Source organism: Mesoplodon densirostris, chromosome 14 (assembly GCF_025265405.1).
Source record: "Mesoplodon densirostris isolate mMesDen1 chromosome 14, mMesDen1 primary haplotype, whole genome shotgun sequence".
In the NCBI taxonomy this organism is placed as follows: domain Eukaryota; kingdom Metazoa; phylum Chordata; class Mammalia; order Artiodactyla; family Ziphiidae; genus Mesoplodon; species Mesoplodon densirostris.
The window spans coordinates 58890948-58911865 of NC_082674.1; the positions used below are offsets into that span (position 1 = coordinate 58890948).

Consider the following 20918-nt stretch of genomic DNA (forward strand, 5'->3'; position numbering starts at 1 on the left):
CTAGGCAAACCTGGACCCATCAAAGCCTGCATGGAAGAATTTGCTAAGAAACACTCTCTTCCTTACTCCAGCCACGTGTCTTCCAATGCCCCTCAAGTTGTTACTCCCTCTCCCTTCTCTGCTCATAATCTTTTAACACCTCTGAACTTTTCTGGACATTCTACCAGAATTCTCGGGGTTGGGCTGTGAACCACCCAGAACTATCTACAGAACTCTTTACAATGGGCCAAAAAAAGGTGTAAAGCCATGGTAGACATTATACCAGGACTTCTAACCTTGGCACTATCGACATTTCGGACCAGATAATTTTTTTGTTGAAGGGGAGAGGGATGCCTTGTGCATTGTAGGATACTTAGCATCATCCCTGATCTCTACTCACTAGATGCCAATAGCCCTCCTCCCCCAGTTTGACAACCAAAACTGTCTCAAACATTGCCTTTTATCCCCTGAAGGACAAAACTGCCCCCATTTGAGGATCACTGCATGACATACACACCCAGAGAATCTATTAGGATAGATGACTCTCTTCTTGTCACGCCTACACCATGTAGCCCTGACACAACCCAGTAGATAAGTTCTGCAAGACCTACTCAGTTTGTACACACTTTCACATCTTGTGTTTTACAGATGCCTCAGGCAATGAGCCCAGAAGTACCCACACTTTAGCAGTAATAGTTGACGTTTGTCAAGCGCTTATTAAGTGTTGAGGATTTAATCATATCATCTCATTATATGTGCTGAATATGAAATGAGTATTATTCCATCTTATAGGTGAGAACTCTGGGTTATGGAGAGGGTTACATAGCCAGTAGGTAGCAAGCTGTGATGGGACTCCAGGGCCCAGGCTCTTAATGTGCTCATGGTTCCTGCTCTAATCTGCCCCAGAGAACATGGAGGGAAACTAAAAGGATATCCTAGACACCTACACACACAGGAGCTGGGGAAATAATCATGTATAGGCCAGGGAACTTACCTGGAGCCTGTTGACCAAGCTCATCACCTGATCTCATAGCAACTAGCCAGTGAAGGCTTCCAAAGAAACCTTGCAACAACTTCAGGCTAGCGAATGGATAGATAGGTGTGGGTCATGTCTGAGGAAAACGATGGTAGCCAGCTTGGTTCCGCCATATTAAAGGCACCCCTCTGGCTTCAGCTGGGCCTGAGAGGACATTACGGTGGATGTGTATGTTCTGAGGATTGTTCCCAGCTTGGCGTCACCCACCTGTGCTTCACTACCAGCTCTTCCCATTCTGTGCTGAGTCTTGTTTCTCATTGCTCTGACCTCAGAACCACTGTTCAGCCTTTCCAAGTAGAAGCCACCCTCTCCACTTTCAAAATCTCTGCTTTGTCCCCTTACGTAGAGTTTAAGGTCTTCTAGCAAAAGAATCCATAGACTTCTGATCTCAGCCATCTATGAAAACCTTCCAGCCTAGGGGCTGACACATAGTACATGCCTAATAAATGTTAACTTCTTTCTACTCTAAGCCATGGGATCCCACTTAGCTTTGCAGTAAGACCCCCATGTTTGTGAATTTTCATTGCAGGAGTCCCAGTAGAGTAATCGACCACCTCCTTTCTGGCTAGGACCCCAGAAAGCTCAAGCCAAGTTGAATTTCATCAACTTGGAGTCCTGCTGAGTACCATTTTATTTCAGGTTTCTGCACAGTATTTTAAAAGTTGAGCTTTTTAAAAAGCTGGTTACTGTTCAAGTAGGTGAAAAGGTAGAAACATTCAGTCTAACTCTAGCTTGTCTGTTCTGTCTTAATTCAGAGACACATTCCCCAACCAGCTGATAATTTGGTGCTGAACAGTTATACTTGGCTCAGGGATGCCACAAAAATCTCCCTAGACTCAGGGGAGATGGGGAGAAAGAGCAGGGTGAGCTCATTCAGTCCCTAACCTCCACTATTTTGTCACAGTAGGAATGTAAACTCTTCTTTGGAGTTTACATCAGCTTTGGGAGGGTTTCAACAAGCTCCCTTAGATAAGACTAAGGGTTATTTTTCTTGTCCTTTTGGACAGAAATAAATATTTATATCAAGAAAGGATTGCCAAGACTTGGAAAGGATTTCAGTTATTTAATCAGCCCTGTGAAAGGACCCACTGTGATTGGTGTTTGAATTAGCTAATAAATTTTAATCCTGGTTTTATCCCAAATCCATTAGACAGTTATGAACTGCAGGGAAGAATTCTGGAACTTCTTCACCAGTCTGAAAAGAATTACATTGATCCAAGATCAAAACCTGGGAATGTACACATTTGAATGTATGGTTCTGGAACATGGGTTCATTACAGTAGGTCAGGGTCTCTCAGAAGACAGCAGAACCTTATCACAGAGCTTCTCAACCCTGGTTGCCTCTCGTGGAAGACAAGCCTCCTACTGCTATCCAACCTCACCCGTGGAGAATCTTGATCGTTTGCCTCCGAAACTGCCAGACTCAGTTCCTGGTATACTTCAGGCTACATCATAAAACTAGCTGTGAGATTATGACAATATAAAATGGCTAACTAGTTTAAATTATATCTGTAAAAAAATGAAAAAAAATAACTAGCTGGGTTGACCATGGGCAAGTCATTTCAACAAAACCTGGGTTCAGGGCTTCTCTGGTGGCGCAGTGGTTGAGAATCTGCCTGCTAATGCAGGGGACACGGGTTCGAGCCCTGGTCTGGGAGGATCCCACATGCTGTGGAGCAACTAGGCCCATGAGCCACAACTACTGAGGCTGCGCATCTGGAGCCTGTGCTCCGCAACAAGAGAGGCCGCGATAGTGAGAGGCCCGCGCACTGCGATGAAGAGTGGCCCCCGCTTGCCGCAACTAGAGAAAGCCCTCGCACAGGAATGAAGACCCAACACAGCAAAAATAAATTAATTAACTCCTACCCCCAACATCTTCTTAAAAAAAAAACAAAAAAAAACCTGGGTTCAATTTCCAGCTCTTTTATTAGTGTGCAACACTAACTTAATTAACCAACTTCTCTGAGCCTCAGTTTCCCAAATTGTAAATTAATAATAATAATAATGTCAGATGAGACCATGGGTATATAGTGTTACACAAAATCAGTATAGAATAAATATAGATACATATAGATGTATGTGTAGATATAGATGTATGTGTGTGTACGTGTAAATATAATATGCCTGTGTGTATGTACATATGTACACACACACACACACACACATTCACTAAAACATTTCATTTTCCCAGGAATTCCTAATGAGATCACACTCCTTCTTGGATGGGACTCAAACCCAGCCAAAACTCAGACTGGGATTTGAACCCACAATCCCTGACTTAGGAGGGGACTTGAATGTCTTTTAATTGAAACTGCTCACCTGGTGTCAGGACTTACTGAAGCTGAGGTTCTTTTGTCTCGTCGCAGAAAGAATTCAGCGTGAGGCAAAGTGGCAGGCAAAGAGTGAGTTTATTAGCACTGGGGGCTTGTGAGAGACACAGGCGGGCAGGCAAGGGAGTGCAGCCCTGAGAACAAAGAGGGCTACATTTTTATAATCAAAGAAATAGTGGGGGGCTTCCCTGGTGGCGCAATGGTTGAGAGTCCACCTGCCAATGCAGGGGACACGGGTTCGTGCCCCGGTCCAGGAAGATCCCACATGCCGCGGAGCGGCTGGGCCCGTGAGCCATGGCCGCTGAGCCTGCACGTCTGGAGCCTGTGCTCCGCAATGGGAGAGGCCACAACAGTGAGAGGCAAGCGTACCGCAAAAAAAAAAAAAAAAAAGAAAGAAAGAAATAGTGGGGAGGGGAGAAGACCACCTTCTTCCTTATTTACATCATTAGTACCTCCTTCCTCTATGTGGTTTAACCAGAACTGTTATGGAGCTATTTAAATCATATGTATATTAGCAAAAGGGTGGTGACACATACTAAAATATGGTAATTCATCTCACGTTTCCGTATAATGTCCCCTTTCACCTAGTTGCTTTCCCCTTTCAGTCCTTCTTGGCCACATGCAAAAATGCTACTCTTCAAAGACCATTAACTGCTTGACTTTGTGTAACAAGATTCAGACTCCATATCTGTTGTCTTGTGTTTTAACTTTCAGGGTTTGTGCCTTGAATGTGCCTGGTCTTCCTTCAAGATAGTGTAGATTGTTGCTAGGTTACTGGATTCTTTTCTTGAGTGGTCAGTAGCTTACAACAGTCTCCCAGACTCCCTTAAAATTCCCTTTCTATCTTCAATCCCCTAGTGGGATTTCTAACTAACTAATTATTCTCTTCTATCCCTATCACTAATGCCTAAAAAGGTGTTTGACAGAACAATGTAATCAAGCAATTAGACATTTTGAAATGTTAAATTTTCAGTTCCTCTGATTTTAAACCACACATTCATTGTCTGTTTCAAAGGCTTGGATACCCGTGTAATAATGTGGAGTAACGTTTACTAAATGTTAATTAAGTGCCCAGTAACATACTTACACGCACTTTCTCTCACTCCCCACACAACCCCACACAATGATGTCATCATGTTCACAGCCGAGGAACTTGTCCCCAGTCACACACTAGTAAGAGGACCTGGGATATGAACCTGCATCTGTTTGACTCTGAAGTCTACCAGGCCCTATGCCCCTTGTACTCATCCTCAGGGATGCTCCAGATCCCAAGCCTGGGTGTCTGGTGTTTCGGTATAAGGACACTCATTGATCCCCAGATCCTGATTTAAATCAAGCTCTGTTCGATTATCAGACTCTTGTAAGACAGATGCTTTGGATTCACCTATGTCGTAGGTATACACTGAATTCAGAACTACCTTTGGCAAAAGGCAAGGAAATTTACATTTATAGATCATCTAAAAATTCCCTGAAGGTCTAGTTTCGAACTCCCGCCCCTCTCTAGTTTCCTCCCAGCTCCCGGCGTCCATTTTCCTTGCCCACCCAGTGCTAACGAGCAGTGTAATGGCCACCGGTGGACAGAGGGCTAAGGCCCTCCAGAGGATGATGGCCCCATAAATGTCACCACGCCACTGGCTTTGGCAGAGGTGGCCATGAGGTTGGCATGGCCCCCGAGCCAAACGTGGCCCAGCCGAGGAGGAAGGCTTTGGGCCCTGCTTCCCAAGTGGACGTTCCAGGAAAGAGTCAGATGATCAAAGTTATGGAAACCAAATGGCCCTCCTTTGTTTAGAGAGAAAGAGGGGAAAAAAAGTCACTCATTTTTGTGGTAAAGTGGAACACACTCCAAACCAAACAATCCCTCTCAGACCCGAAAATGCCAGCTCCCCAGAGCAGGCCCACAGCCTGGGAGGCTGATGAACTGATGGGAGGCCGTGTCGAGCTGGTGCTATGGCCTCGACCACGTCTCCTCCGTCCTCCCAGCGAGGGTCTCATCTGCTTTGCTCCAGAAATAGCTGGTCTCCCAGGCAGGAAAGGAAAATGAAAGGAGGGGGGAAGTGAGAAGCGGTCCACCTGACCTAGGCTGACCGAGCCAACCTTGGGCTCTCCCTCCCTTTCCTGTTGCGATGTAGGGAGGAGAGGAGCTGCTCAGAGAGAGTCCGGGAGGGAGCCTGGGCCGCGGTGCGTGGCTGCGGTGCGCCCCCTTCAGCTCCCCGCGCAGAATGCAGTCAGGAGTCACGAGGCCTCCTGTGGCTGCGCCGTGGCCGGCCTGTGACTCCGTGGGCAGGATCCGTGGGCAGGGATCTGCACTCCCAAGTATTACTAGAGCATTTGCAGCACCAAGAGAAAGTAAATATAGGTTGTCATCAGCCACGCCTGTCCCGAGTTTGGTTTATCCTCTAATACGAGCCTTTCCTGGAACAGGGAGGTGCTTGGTCAGAATACTGGAGAATCCAGTTCTAGTCCTGGCTTTGCCTCTGACACGCTGTGCAATCAGGGGTTACTGTGGCCTCTCTGAGCCTCCATCTTGCATCTGGAAAATGAGCCCAGTGAGCCCTGCCTTGCCTTGGTTCGTAAGCTTGTAGTGAGAGGAGATCAAGCGTGCCTCTCATCAAGAGGTGGAGGCCAGGGCTTCCCTGGCGGCGCAGTGGTTGAGAGTCCGCCTGCTGATGCAGGGCACATGGGTTCATGCCCTGGTCCGGGAAGATCCCACATGCTGCGGAGCGGCTGGGCCCATGAGCCATGGCCGCTGAGCCTGCGCGTCCGGAGCCTGTGCTCCACAATGGGAGAGTCCACAACAGTGAGAGGCCCACGTACCGCAAAAAAAAAAAAAAAGAGGTGGCGGCCAGACTGCCCGGGTGCTGATCCAAGCTCCCCTGTGTAACGCTGGGCAAGTGTCTCCACCTCTGTCTGTTAAATGAAGGGAATAACATCCTTCCCTGATAGCACTGCTAGAAGGTTACACTAGATTACGTGATGTGTACGATGTACTTAGAGAGCACCGACACACATGCCCCAGCTAGTCTCACTGTGGTTATTGCCATCATAGATGGGAAAACATCTTGAAGATAATAATGCTCGGTTCAGGTGCTGTGGGATCCGCCACTGTCCTCATAAGCTTCATAATTGTACTCAACATACCCTCACTGTTCTGGCAACATTCCATACTCTGCCAGTACTCGTTCTAAATATGAGGGGAACCTCCAGTAGCTTCCTGTTACATTTAGGAAAAGTCCCAAAAGCCCCACCATGACCTACAAGGCCTTGGTCATCTGGTCCTGCTGCCTTTTCTAGCTTCATTTTGAGCCACTGTCTCACTGAGATTCAACAGCCTTGTCAGCCTTCTGTTAGCTCCCGGAAGACCTGGGCTCCTTCCTGCTCCAGGATCTGTGCAGCTCCAGCGCTCTCCCACCCCATCTCCTCTCCACCCAGCCTTAGGTCTCAGCTCACAGAGCCTTTCCTCAGGGAAATGTTTCCTGACTTCCCATGTGAGAGTAAGCCCCCTGCTTTTCCTTCTTTGTGCTCATCACAATTTAACTAAATAGTAATTTGTGTAATAACAGCATGTTTTCTGCTTTGTTGTGCTTCCTCATGAACTCTCTTCCTCAAGAACTCCTATTCACCCATCAAAACCCAATGTTCATGTTATTTCTTATGCAAAGCCCTCCCTCATTTTCTCTGTTCACCTCACTCAAACAGGGGTACTCATTCTTATTAGAATTCTAAATGAAGTTTTGATGTAGTAGGTGGCATTTGCCTGGAGGGCCTAAGAGTGCCTGCATTTTGTTCTGCTAATTATCCCTTCTCCTTAGGCTACACACCCAAGGAATAACAGGAAATAAATGCCACTTATTATTAGCTAAGTTCAATGTCTGATGTCCCCAGGGCATAAGGCCTGCCCACATTCCCTAAATCCAATAGATAACTAAAACAGTGGCCATTAAACAAACAAAAAAAAGTGCAGTGCTTCATTTGTTGTGTTCACTTCCAGGCCTAGCACAATGCCTGGCACATGGTAGACATTCAAGAGAATATGTTTTTTAATAAAAATGAATATGTTTAAATAAGCAACAAGGATATGTTGTACAGCACAGGGAAATATAGCCATTATTTTGTAATAACTTTAAATGGAGTATAATATATAAAAATATTGAATCACTATGTCACACACCTGAAATTAATATAGTATGGTAAATCCACTCTCCTTCACTTAAAAAAAACAGTCTTGTACTAAAGACTAAGATTAAAAAATGCAATATTTTTACTTCTTCAAAAAACACTGAATGTGTTTAATAACTATCTCCCCTGCAATGTCATGAAAAGCAAAGACTGTGTTTCTCTTCTCAAAGCCTATGTCTCTAGCTCATAGTAGGCGTTGAATAAATATTTGTTGAGTGAATGAGTGAATGACCTGAAATAACCTCCCTAACTTTTCACCACTTGAAGTTCTCCCTAGACATCAGGGGAGACTGTAATTGGCCATCCTCTTCATCCTCCTTCCATGGAGAGACAGTGCTTAGAACTCAGATGTGTCCTCCAACTCCCATCCCATATGGCTCTGGTCCTTAAATCCAGGCATGCAGGGTTTGAGGCTCCCTAATCTCCACTCAGGCAAGTGTTTAGTGTCCCACATTCAAATGTCATTAGACACATCAGTTTCATATCAAGTGCCAACAACAGCATGGCATCCTTCCATTACATTTGGAAAGGCTTCCTTTCTGTCTTCCAGGTATTTGTATTCACAGCTTGATTAAAGGAACACATATTATTCATCTTCATATCACCTACAGGTCCTACCACAATCTTTTGAACAGAGCATGCACCCAGTAAATGTTGAGTCATGAAGGAATGACTACCATATGCTGAGTATAGTAACTTCTCAGCCCTGCTTCTGGCCCCAGAATCTGGGACACAGTGAAGTTTTTAAGGAGTTCAAGATTAAAATTGCTTAAGCTTTTCCCCAGACATCCATTAGGATAAGAAAAAGAACTCCCCCACCTCCAGATTCCCCCCACTCTAATCCATCTTTCACAGCTACATTTGCTAAAACTTCCAAAATCATCACTTCAAGTTTTTCTCCAAAAACCTCCAAAGTTCTTTTCATAGCCAGTTATAGGCCTAGGTCCAAATCCCTCAATCTTAACTCGAAGAACTTGGAGCACACAATTTCCTATACTGATCTTTTCAAATCTTCCTTACGTCCTACCCTGGGGCAACCCTTTTGTTTGCTCTGTCTTTGCTTATGCCATTCCTCCCACCAAGAATGCCTCTTCCCCATCTCTCCGCTGAAGCACAGCTCATGTTTTGTATTCCCTGTGACCTCATCGTGTCACCCACCTAAAGGAAGCTACTCTGTCTTCTGAAGCCAAACCATATTTTGGCTTAGCTACTTGTATCTGTCAGCAAACTTTTTTTTAATTGAGATATAATTGACCTATAACATTATATTACTCTCAGGTGTACAACATAATGATTCAATATTTGTATATATTGTGAAAAGATCACCACAATAAATCTAGTTAACATCCATCACCACACATAGTTATAATTTTTTTCATATGATAAGAACTTTTAAGATTTATGCTTAGAAACTTCCAAATCGTGCTGTACATTACATTCCCATGACTTATTTATTTTATACCTGGAAGTTTATTTTATACCTGGAAGTTTGTACCTTTTGACCATCTCACCCATTTCACGCACGCCACCTTCGGCCCCTGCCCCTGGCAACTACCAATCTGTTCTCTGTATCTATGAGTTGTGTTTTTTTTCTTTTTTAGATTCCACATATAAGTGAGATTATATGTGTCTTTCACAGTCTGACTTGTTTTACTTAGCATAATGCCATCAAGGTCTATCCAAGTTGTCACAAATGGCAAGATTTCCACTTTTTATGGCTAAATAGTATTCCATTCTACATATATATGCCCTATTTTCTTTACCCATTCATCTGTAGATGGACACTTAGGTTGCTTCCCTGTCTTGGCTAGTGTAAACAATGCTGAGTCAGCAAACTTTTCCCATGAATATGGCTTCTCTCTCAAACTAGACTTAGACCTGAAGCTCCCCGAGTATCAGTCTAATACCTTCTCATTTCCCCTCAGGGATGCCTGGTCTATGGTAAGAACTCACTCTCTATTTGCTCACTGCTTGACTCCACTGGACATACAGGATCAGAGACTAGTGGTATTCAGGCAGAAGACCTTGAGTTCACTTTAGTGGATTTTACAGCTTAAGATGAGTTTATATTTCAAAACATTACTGCTTTTCTAGTGTCTCCCAGGACTTGGTTGATGGTCTGTAGGAAGCACTGAATATGAAATTATAAACTTGCCTCACTCCTCTTAATCCAGTGACTTCCTTTTTACAGATGAGAAGCCCTTCACTGTGGAAGATACTTATTTGCTGTGTCCAGCGCCTATCTTAAAGGAAGTTGGCATGTAAGTTTCCACCAGCAACTAAACCCCACAGCCAGGGAGGAGAAAGGAGGTAGAGGGGACAAAAGGAGGAGAAAGAGTCTCTCTTCATTGTCATTATGGAGCCTTTTTCTAGACTCCTCCACATAATGATAATGGTGCCGATGCTTTGCAGTGAGCCAGACACCAGGGTAAATGTTTCCCAAAGGGCGCCTCCCTTTATCCTCCCAAGAGCCCCATGAACCAGACACATACCATCCCAGTTTTACAGATGTGAAATCTGTAGCTGGGAGAATTTAAGTAGCTTGCCCGAAGGTCACACAGCAGGAAGTGAAAGAGTATGGGTTCAAAACAAGGTCGGTCTGGCTTAATCACAGCTACATTTCTAGAAAGCTCTCATGCTTCTCAAAGCACTCTCATATCATAACCTCACCCTGTCATCATAATCGCCCTTCTAGATGATTATATCCTTTCTTAGAGATAAAGAAACTCAGAAAGGAAGCTCCAAAAGGATAAGTGGGTCCAGGACTGGTTCAAGACCCTACGTTCAGACCCCTCTGAGGCCACGTTCAGTGTTCCTTCCTCTGTCTCTCCAGAGCACCATGTATTCAGCCAGGTGGCCCGAGGTTCCCTGAACTAATTTATGGAGAAAATCTTGCAATGGTGCAGTGATAGTAAATGCTGATGAGATGAGATCAAAATATTCAAGAGGAGGGAGAGAATTAGCACCCTGAGCAAGAAAAAAAATATGCGGGGAAACAGAGAGGCGATGTTTGTGATAGAATACAAACTAGCCTCTCTGTAAACACATCTATAATAGGCTGAAGATAGAATGGAGGCTTTAAGGAAAAATGCGAAACTTGCTCATCTGAATTCTGCTTTCAATCATTTGTTCAAATGACAAAGCTTCCAACTCTGGTTGCCTAACGTCAGCCTGTGATACCACTGATTCCACAAACTAGCCCCGTGTCCATGCTGCAGAATGCAAGCTTGTGCTTCAGTGAGCATCTTATAGATGGGAGGAAATAGAAAGCAAATTAGTTCACTTACTGCTGTACCTCTGTGAGTTGGCTGGGTAGCAACAAAACCACGGCCATCAGAATCTGATCACTGAGAGTCCAGATAACAATAGAGTTTCTAGCTTGACCAGTGTATCCCCCACTGATCTGAACCGTTTTTTAAGAATACTTCTTCGTACTACAACGTGACAAGTAAATTACATGGGAGCAGGTTCTGCCCATTCAATGCAATTCTCCACAATGTAAGAAGGGCTGGATACACTACCTTGATGATACACCAGCCAGGTGTATCCTGACATCTCTCTGGAATGTTAGAGGTGGATCGGCCCTGGAGACCAACCTCCACATTTTACAAATGAGACCACTCAGGCCCCCAGAGGAAGAGACTACAGTCCCAAGGGTACTTCAGAGCAGAGCCCTCGGGGGACCTGTGTGTCCGGCTCTTGGCCCCTTGCTTCTTGCCCACGTGCTGAGTATCCTTGGTTCCCGTGTCCTTGCAGGAAAGCCGCGCTTCAGGTCAGCATGAACGACGGCCTCTCCTTCATCTCCAGTTCTGTCATCATCACCACCACACACTGTGTAAGTCAGCACCTTTCCCTTTACTGAGAACTTCACTGGCATTACCGTCTCCCTGGCAAGTTTTTTTTTTACCAGTTCTGCTTTCTGTTCACTGAGCTTTGACCCTGGCACTGCTAGGCCAGCTGTGGGCTGCATCGGGGGCTGTACACGTATCAGGAGTGTATCGGGAATGCCTGTACTTCCCCGGGTTCCCCATTTCTGTTACTGGGGGTGAGACCTGGACACACTTTCACAATCAGATGGCAAAGTGGGACCAGGGTCTGTGCAGTATTGAGCGGGGATGCCTGGATGGACTGGGTCTGGGAGAAAATTCATAGAAAAAAATTGGACACACCTTAGGGAGTTTTTCCTCTAAAAGGCAGCAGGAAAATGGGGCAATAACTGAAGGAAGAAGTGGAGTATAAAGAGAGGCTTTTATTTAGAATGGAAGAAATTGCAGCTTGTTGATATGATTGTGGAAATAATCCAGGAGAAAATGGAAAATTCATGAAGTAGGAAAGAAGCAGGGAGGGGCCCTATGACATAGGGGTTGTGAGGCAGAATGTAGACTGTATCCTCTACCAGCTCCTCGGATGCCCCGTCTCTGGATCCTTCGTGGCAGGTAACATTCATCTCTGACTACGCATAAGATCACCTGGAGAGCTTTTAAAAAATATGGATGCCCTGACCTCATGTCAGACCAACTGAAGCAAAGTCTCTGGAGTGGGCCCCAGCTTCGGTGGATTCAGGCCCCCCTTGGGAGAGTCTTTTGTGCAGCTATGGCTGGGAACCCTTCAGCCCGTGTAGTTGCTCCCACGGTCAGTGTGTCTTGGAGCCCAGCCCATCAGAGGGCAGTCGGGACTTGGTTAGCTCATATACAGAACTCAACCCCTAATATGAACATTTCTGAAAGAATCTTTGTCTGAATATTCAGTTTCTATAACCAAATGCACTTTTCCCATGAGCTCACTCTAGAGACAAATGTGTTTTGGCCTGATGGTCAGCTTAGGCAGATACCATGGTCACTTCCTGGCTGGCCTTTGGAGGGCATGTCGTTAGAACCCCTCAGTGACTGGGGTTTGTGTCCTTAACACCGTCCAGGTGGACGAGAGAGAGTAGGCAGGCACTGGAGCCAGACAAGGGAAAAATGAGTTGTCTCACAGACGAGCAGGAGGCCAGGCCTCACAATGGACAGCACACCCTCCCAGCTCCACTGCCTTCCCCTACACATACACACACACACACACTTTCCATCCTATGTTAGGAACCAACCAGTTTTCTTGAAAGCAGGGTAAGCCAGTGCAATGGGTACAGACAATGGAAAAGTTTTACTGGACCAAAGTAAGAGACTAGGGTTGTCACAGAGACATGTCACCACTGAGAAATGTCTGTGTCTCAGGCATGCCTCAGTGGAATGTCAAATCTGGAGACCAAATATGAAAACTGGATTCAAGATCAGTGAAATTTCTCCAAGCGTACCCTGCCTGATTCTTTTAGAAATTGACCCTTTTGGAAACTGCCAACCTGCAGGAAATGATTAAAATACCCCAAATCTAATAACTCCATTCCAGATTCCTCCCTGCTTTTGAATGATCCAACAGTTTGGGCCTGTATTTCTCATTATGTCTGACCAGACCTGAGAAACAGCTATGCCCCGAGGCTGCGAGGGCAGGGAGGTGGAAAGGGGAAATATCTTGGGGCCAAGCCTGTGGTGTGGCAGAAGCAGGACTACAACTTTAAGTTCTGGACCTCTAAGCCAAGAGAAAGGGTGTCCTCACTCATGTACCCCAAAAGGAAAAGAACTCTTGGTAAAGTCCCTCTTATGTCTTCCCAGCTCACTCCAACCTGCACTTATGTCTCCCATCTCCTTCATCTGAGTGCAAGTCACTAAGTTTTCTGTTCAACTGACCCTTGACTGGCACCACCTCATAAGGTCTTCTGCATTATTGCCCTGTTGCTTGAGAATGCTGCGTGTCTACAACAAAATTATAAGCACCCTAAGATTTGAGAACCAGGTCCATTCACTCATTTATTCAACAAGTATTCACTGATTATGCACAATGTGCCAGATAGGCACTGCCCTGTGTGCTCGGGATACATCAGGACACAACAGACAAAAATCTCTTATCTCGCAGGGATGTGGGGAAAGAAGGCAGACAGTGAACAATGGACGTAACAAATGAATTGCACACTACGTTAAGAAATAATATAGGCTATAGAAAAAAATAGAGCAGAGTAAGAGGTACTGCTTGAGTGAGTGAGTTCAAATTTTAAATAGAGATACATTGAGAAGGTGGCATTTGAATAGACTTTGAAGATAACTGTGAGGCACCTGGGGAAAGAACACGCCAAACACTGAGCCCCAGTGCTCAGAGCACACAAACCAGGGTCGCCTGGTGTGTACAAGGAAGAAGATGGTCGGTCACTGGAAGAGAGCGAGTGAGGCAAGCAGTAGGCGGTGAGGTTATGGGGATGGAGAGTGGAGGGTCTTGTGAGAACCTCAGCTTTTGCAGAGGCACAACGCAATCTGACTTACACTTGAAAGATCACTCGGCTGCTGGAACAGCCCGTGGGAAGACAAGAATGGAAGGACCATGACTAGTTAGGAGGGTTATGGCAATATTTCAGGCAAAAGTGATGATGGTGGCTTGACTCAGAAGGGAGCAGTGGCAATGAGAAAAGAGGTCAGAGTCAGATGTGTCTTAAAGGCAAAGTTAACTTATTTCCCAAATCATTAGACATAGGGCTTGAGAGGAGAGGAATCAAGAATGGCCCCAAGGGCTTCCCTGGTGGCGCAGTGGTTGAGAGTCTGCCTGCCGATGCAGGGGACACGGGTTCATGCCCTGGTCTGGGAAGATCCCACATGCCACGGAGCGGCTGGGCCCATGAGACATGGCCGCTGAGCCTGCGTGTCCGGAGCCTGTGCTCCGCAACGGGAGAGGCCGCAGCAGTGAGAGGCCCGCGTACCGCAAAAAAAGAATGGCCCCAAGGTGCAGCCACTATAGAAAACAGTATGGAGATTCCATAAAGAACTAAAAATAGAGTCGCCATGTGATCCAGCAATCCCACTCCCAGGTATATACCTGGAGAAAACCATACTTCGAAAAGATACGTGCAGCCCAATGTTCATAGCAGCACTATTTACAATAGTCAAAACATGGAAGCAGCCTAAATGTCCATCAAGAGATGAATGGATAAAGAAGATGTGATATATATATATATATATATATATATATATATATATATATATATATATATATACAAAATGGAATATTGCTCAGCTGTAAAAAGAACGAAGTAATACCATTTGCAACAACATTGGTGGACCTAGAGATGATCATACTAAGTGAAGGAAGTCAGAAAGAAAAAGAAAAATACCATATGATATCACTTATATGTGGAATCTAAAATATGGTACAAATGAATTTACTTACAAAACAGAAACAGACTCACAGACATAGAAAACAAATTTATGGTTACCAAAGGGGAAAGGGGGTGGGAGGGGTAAATTAGGAGTTTGGGATTAGCAGATACCAACTACTGTATAAAAAATAGATAAATAACAAGTTCCTACTGTGTAGTGCAGGGAACTAAATTCAATACCCTATAATAAATCATAATGGAAAAGAATATGAAAAAGAAGATATAGATATAGATATAGATATAGATAGATATATATAGATATGATACTGAATCACTGTGCTGTACACCAGAAACTAACACAACATTGTAAATCAACTATACTTTAATAAAAATTTTTTTTTAAAAATGACCCCAAGGGCTTTGGCCTAAGTAATTGAAAGGATGGAGTTGCCCTCAGTTGACAGGAAGAAGACTGAAAGGGGAGAAGATTTGAGGCAGAGGGGGATTTGGGAGATCAGTTTTGCTGTCGACCAGTTGTGTGGCCTTGACCGAGTTATTTAGCTCCTATGTGCCTCAATTTCCTCATCTGTAAAATTAGAAAAATAATAATTTACATCTCTTAGCAGTATTGTGAGTATTAAATGAAATGATTATGTAAAGTGCTTGGCAGAAGGTTTGACCAGTAGTAAGTGCTCAATAAATGTTAATTGTTATTATAGTGGAAGCTTAGTCAAAATTACTGACCTAATTGGAGAGTCTTCCCAGAGAGTCGGCTTCTCACTTCAGAGTCAACTTATAACAAAAGGACTTTTCTGACACAAGATGTATTCCTGTGAGTATATGTTTGTCACTCAACCAAGCCCAGGTGATTGAAAGGGGGCAGACAAGCCAAAATCATCCAGAGAAGAGGACCTATATTCAAATATTCAATCCCAATCTCCAACTGGTCCTACACAGAAGCTCAAATTAAAAAGATTAAAGCCATCACTGGGCAAAATAGAGATGCAGGTGGAGTGTGTGGTAATCCAGAATATGAAGTAAGGTCTTGGACTTGACTTTGTTTCTTGGGCAGCTGGTTTGGAGGACAAGGTTTTTAGATCAAAAACTATCCCCTGGGTCTGAGTAAAGGGTTAGACTTGTCAGTACCAGTCTCAGCCTGGCCAGTCCATCACCTGAAACCAAAAATAATTTTAAAATATGTAGTTGAGCCTCTTTTTTTCTTTCTTTATTTGGTGCCCATTTGGATAACCATGTCACAAGTTTTCAAGATCTGCAATGAATAACTGTTGCCTCTGCCAGGAGCATAAATTCCATGAAGTTTTACAGGAAAGAGATTTTTCCATCCAAGAGCTAAAAGATTCCTATACAAATGGTAAACTTTGTTGAGCTCCATGACTATAGAAAATGGTCAAACATCCAAAGCCCTCTCTTTCCGGCATATTAAACACATCCCACCTCTAGAGTCTTCACTGGACTCCTTTTTCTTCTCCAACTCTAGCAATAAGTTGAGAAAGTCACTAATATGGTGCTGCTCTAAGGGAAATAGAAAAAAGAAGTTTGTCCTTTTGAGAACAAAGCAAGTAAATTTAGGACCTTAAGGAACTTTTCATGAAAGGTTGTCTTCTTCTGGATAAGTACCTTAAAATTCTATAATTTCCCACCCAAGGTGTACAAAAATCAGAGAATCATTCAACAAGTATTTCTCAAACTCCTCCTGTGTCTCCAGTGCTCCATTTACATTTTACAAGTCACTGTCCCTAAGGAGCTTAAAATCCAGCTTGAGAAATGAGTCCAACAAGCACATAAAAGAGTATGTAACAAAGACCAAGACTGTGGAAGTCAGGTGTATAAACACTATAGGATTTCAGAGAGGAGAAGAAGGGGTGAATCCAGGAAGAGTCACAAGGGCTTTGTGGAAGTGATAAAACCCAACTGGTGATTTGAAAATGATAATAACAGGTAAGAAGTGGGAAGGGGCCCTCCCCTAAAGAGAAACCAACCTGAGCAAGGTCTAGATATGGCTATGAACCTAGTTTGTTCATGGTCCTTCCCAGGAACCATGATTGTCTTCTTCCTTTCCTCTCATTTTGTATCAATTTCTGGTGCCTTCTAATTGGGAGCCATTTCTCAGGTTGGCAACTACTACCCTAGGATGTACACTCCACACCCTTGATCACCTGGTGTGTAACAGTGAGGCCCAGCTGATGCTTCTCCCTATTAACTATGATTAGGATTCGATTTGTGTTGGTTTCCAGGCTGGAGAATCACAATCTTTAAAGAAAGAAAAGAGGGGCTTCCCTGGTGGCACAGTGGTTGAGAGTCTGCCTGCCGATGCAGGGGACACGGGTTTGTGCCCCGGTCTGGGAAGATCCCACATGCCGCGGAGTGGCTGGGCCCGTGAGCCATGGCCGCTGAGCCTGCACGTCCGGAGCCTGTGCTCCGCAACGGGAGAGGCCACAACGGTGAGAGGCCCGCGTACCGCAAAAAAAAAAAAAAAAAAAAAAGAGAGACCTGAAGTTAGACGTTGAATCTAAAATCAACACTAACTCAGTGGAGACCCTCTCTTTCCTCCTGATTTATATGCATACCAGCCTGATTACAAACAGTAACAAGGTTGAGTAAATTTGAGAGGACCCATGGCAAGTCCTATTCAGAGAAATTCTTTTTGAATGAAAATAAAAATGCAACAAACTCAGTCCTAAGGCATCAAAACAAGAACAACTGCTCTGTGATTGCAGTATAATGGAAGAATTAAGAATATAGGATGTTGAGTCAAAAATCCTAATTTCAAATCCTAGCCCTTCCAATTTCTAGAATGATCTCGGGCAAGTTAACATGAGCCTGTCTCAGAGTCTGTCCTGCACGGCTGTTGATTAAAAAGGGCCTTGAGGTACATGGTAGTCTGTCAAAGAATGGCAGCTGTGTATTAGTTTACTGACGTTCTCTTTCCTTGCCAAGTAAAAATCTAATGGACTGTCTCATTAAAAGGTTTGCTGTTCATTATAAACAGGCTATTTTCCCCTGATTAAGAAGTATGCTTCCTTCTGAGTCCATGATAAGCCTGTATTTTAGAAACAGGCTGGGAAAAACTTTGAAGATGTTGCCTGCATGATAGTGAGGGAAAACAACACCAGTAAATTAGATCTGGTGATAAGTCAAACTGGGTTAGGCTGCAGTTTCTTCACTATTATTTTTGTAGAGTTGATTTATAATATTGTGTTAGTTCAAGCATACAGCAAAATGATGCAGTTATATATATATATATTCTTTTTCAGATTCTTTTCCATTATAGATTATTACAAGATATTGAATATAGTTCCCTGTGCTCTCCAGTAAATCCTTGTTGCTATACAGTAAATCCTTGTCTGTTTTATATACAGAGGTGTGTATCTGTTAATCTTCACTGTTTTTGAAAAAAAAAAAAACTTTTCTCAGTAAATGGATCTAGGAGTGACATAGGGGACTATTTAGACTATTTAGAATAATGAATCAAAACAAGTACTTACTAAAGTTGATGCATTATTACCACATAGAAAATTTCTATTATTATTTAAAATATTCTATCACGGCCAGCATGCTTGGACTTATTTTGTCAAAGGAGGTACCTTTTCATGCAGATGAGATCTGCAACCTCAGAAAGGATTTTTCTGACAGACTGGATCCTCCATTGTCCCCTGAAATACCCATGACTCACTGGGGTTTTGGAGTATGGTTTGACTTCTGTGAGGATTAACATGGTGCCAACTTGTTTCCAATGGCGTTTTAGGCCACTTTATCCTTCAGATTTCATGAATTGAGACTGTCCTTTTCCCAAACTAGCAGTATTTTTCTATCGAGAGAGAAAAAACGTGTGTGTGTGTGTGTGTGTGTGTCTGTGTCTGTGTGTCTGTGTGTGTATGGGGGGGTGGGGGGGAGAGAGAGAGGGCGCTATCTCCACAATGCATAGGACACCCCCCTCCACCCCTGCCACTACAAAGAACTATCCAAAATGTCAATAGTGCCAAGGCTGAGAAACCCTACAGATTCAGAATTTCATAGGGAAGAGCCCACAATTCTGCATTTTAGTAAACTTGCCAGATAAATCTTAAATACACAAGACTCTTATCATTATACTTACCTGACATTAATTGTACTCCAAAGTTTAAAAAATAAAGTCATTAAAACCTATTTAAGAAAAATCATTCACTCTCTAATCCCATTCATTTAAGAATCCCAAAATTTTAAAGTCAGAACCCTCTCCTTTATGTTTCTTCTTTTGGACCCTATCTTCTGATATAAAAATAGGAATTTGCCTGAAAGAATGATTTTAGCCAAAAATGACCAGTCTGGGGACCACTTTGTGTTGCCAAAGACTGCACAACTTTCTCTCCAAGGGGCTTCCCTGGTGGCACAGTGGTTGAGAGTCCGCCTGCCGATGCAGGGGACACGGGTTCGTGCACCGGTCCGGGAAGATCCCACATGCCACGGAGTGGCTGGGCCCGTGAGCCATGGCCGCTGAGCCTGCGCATCCGGAGCCTGTGCTCCGCGGCGAGAGAGGCCACAACAGTGAGAGGCCCGCGTACCGCCAAAAAAAAAAAAAGGGAACCTAAAAGGACCTACTGTAGCACAGGGAACTAAACTCAAGATGTTGTAATGACCTATAAGGGAAAAGACAATGAAAAGGAATATATATATATATATATATATATATATATATATATATATAATTGAATCACTGTGCTGTACACCTAAAACTTACACAAAACTGTAAATCAACTATACTTCAATTTAAAATTATTTTAATTAAAAAAATAAAAATATTTTTTTTAATTTAAAAATAAAAAAAAAGAGCCATTCTCTCTCATGCACAGTGTAGCCCATATACTCCTAGAGGAAAAACAGACTGTCTCATTCACTATTGCAACCCAGCACCTGGCATAATGCCTGCACATAGTCATTACTCAGTAGATAGCTGGTGATTGAATGAGTGATGAATGGACTCAGTCAAGGGTCACACTGAGCCCACGATTGTACCTGCTTGTAGGAGAGGAAGGGAGCCAGAATGAGGTAGGATTAGAATAGGGGCACCCAGCTGGTTAGAGGGTAGGCCTCCAAAGAGGATGACCAGCAATCCAATATGCATATCCAAGGAGCATGGGGAGCTTGAGCCTGAATTAAGAGGACCAAATCTGCCAGATGAGAGACTACAACCAGTGAACCAGGCAGGGCAAAAGTCAAAGGCCTCTTTAGAGCAGTGCTAACTCCACAAGAGCAGACCTGGAGAAGGGGGTCTAGAAATAGCCCACTCAACTGGATCAAGATTCAGGACAGGCGCTGGCCCATGAGAGTCTATAGCACAAGGCTGGAAGGCAAGCAGAACCATAGAGACTGATATGGACTCTAAGTTACTACATTTGCTAAGTCCAAGGAACACAAAGATATAATACATGAGAAACAGACAAGTACTCCAAGGATTTGCAATTTAACATGATAAGTTCTTTAATCGAGAAACAAACAACGCCTAGTGATACCAGGAAGCGGAGTGTCTGGGGAATCAAAGAAGGATTCACAAGAGAGATAATAAGTGAACTGGGCCAGGAAGAAAGAGTAGGGATTTACTCAGGGTATGGCCTGGGTAAAGGCGTGTTTGGGGCCAGTGGGGCTGTGATTGGTTGGGGTGGGGTATTAGGAGAGAAAGTAGAGACAAAACAATTGAGACCAGTTGGAAAGCCTTCCTTAGCTGCCATATTGTGGAGCTGCTTTAATATTTAATTTAAATATAATACAGGATGCAGTTTTGACGTTGAATTCCAGTATCTCCTCATTCAGGAAATAAACATCTTTCATCTTCAAAAAAAGAACCTAGATAACTAGAGAAAAGCTGTGACATGGGGAACACTGGCACGCCCTGAGTTCACCCTGGAATACCAGAAACTTAGGCTATGGCGATGCTCAAATAATCTGGACACTGCCAGCCAAGGCTGAGATTGCACAGACAGCCTTGATCATGGCTAGCTCAGAAGGGAATGTGCTAGAGCCCACAGATGAATGCTACAGTGGCTGCAGCTAAGAGGCTTCGGACAGAGGGCAGGGACCACCTTCCAACACTGTCTATGGAGTTCTGTTCTAGGTGACTTCCTGGGGGTCCATTTTGTAAGTCAGTTCAGTTCTGTTACGAATTGCTTTGAAGTAACTTAGGAAAATGCAAATCCAGCCTAGGTTTATAGTCATATAAGTATCT

The 20918-nt window shown here is 43.9% G+C and overlaps 1 protein-coding gene across 7 annotated transcripts in view; it reads left to right on the forward strand.

Moving 5' to 3' along the window:
* Positions 1–20918, forward strand: part of ANTXR1 (ANTXR cell adhesion molecule 1) — a 292266-nt gene that overhangs the window by 106935 nt on the left and 164413 nt on the right. For all 7 annotated transcript variants that reach the window (XR_009534396.1, XM_060117934.1, XM_060117938.1 and 4 more), the window contains exons 11-12: positions 9713–9782; positions 11278–11356. Coding sequence is in view for 6 of the 7 variants with exons in the window: in XM_060117934.1 (XP_059973917.1) it covers positions 9713–9782; positions 11278–11356 (149 nt within the window). In the remaining variant the exon portion in view is untranslated. The remainder of the gene's footprint in view (positions 1–9712; positions 9783–11277; positions 11357–20918) is intronic.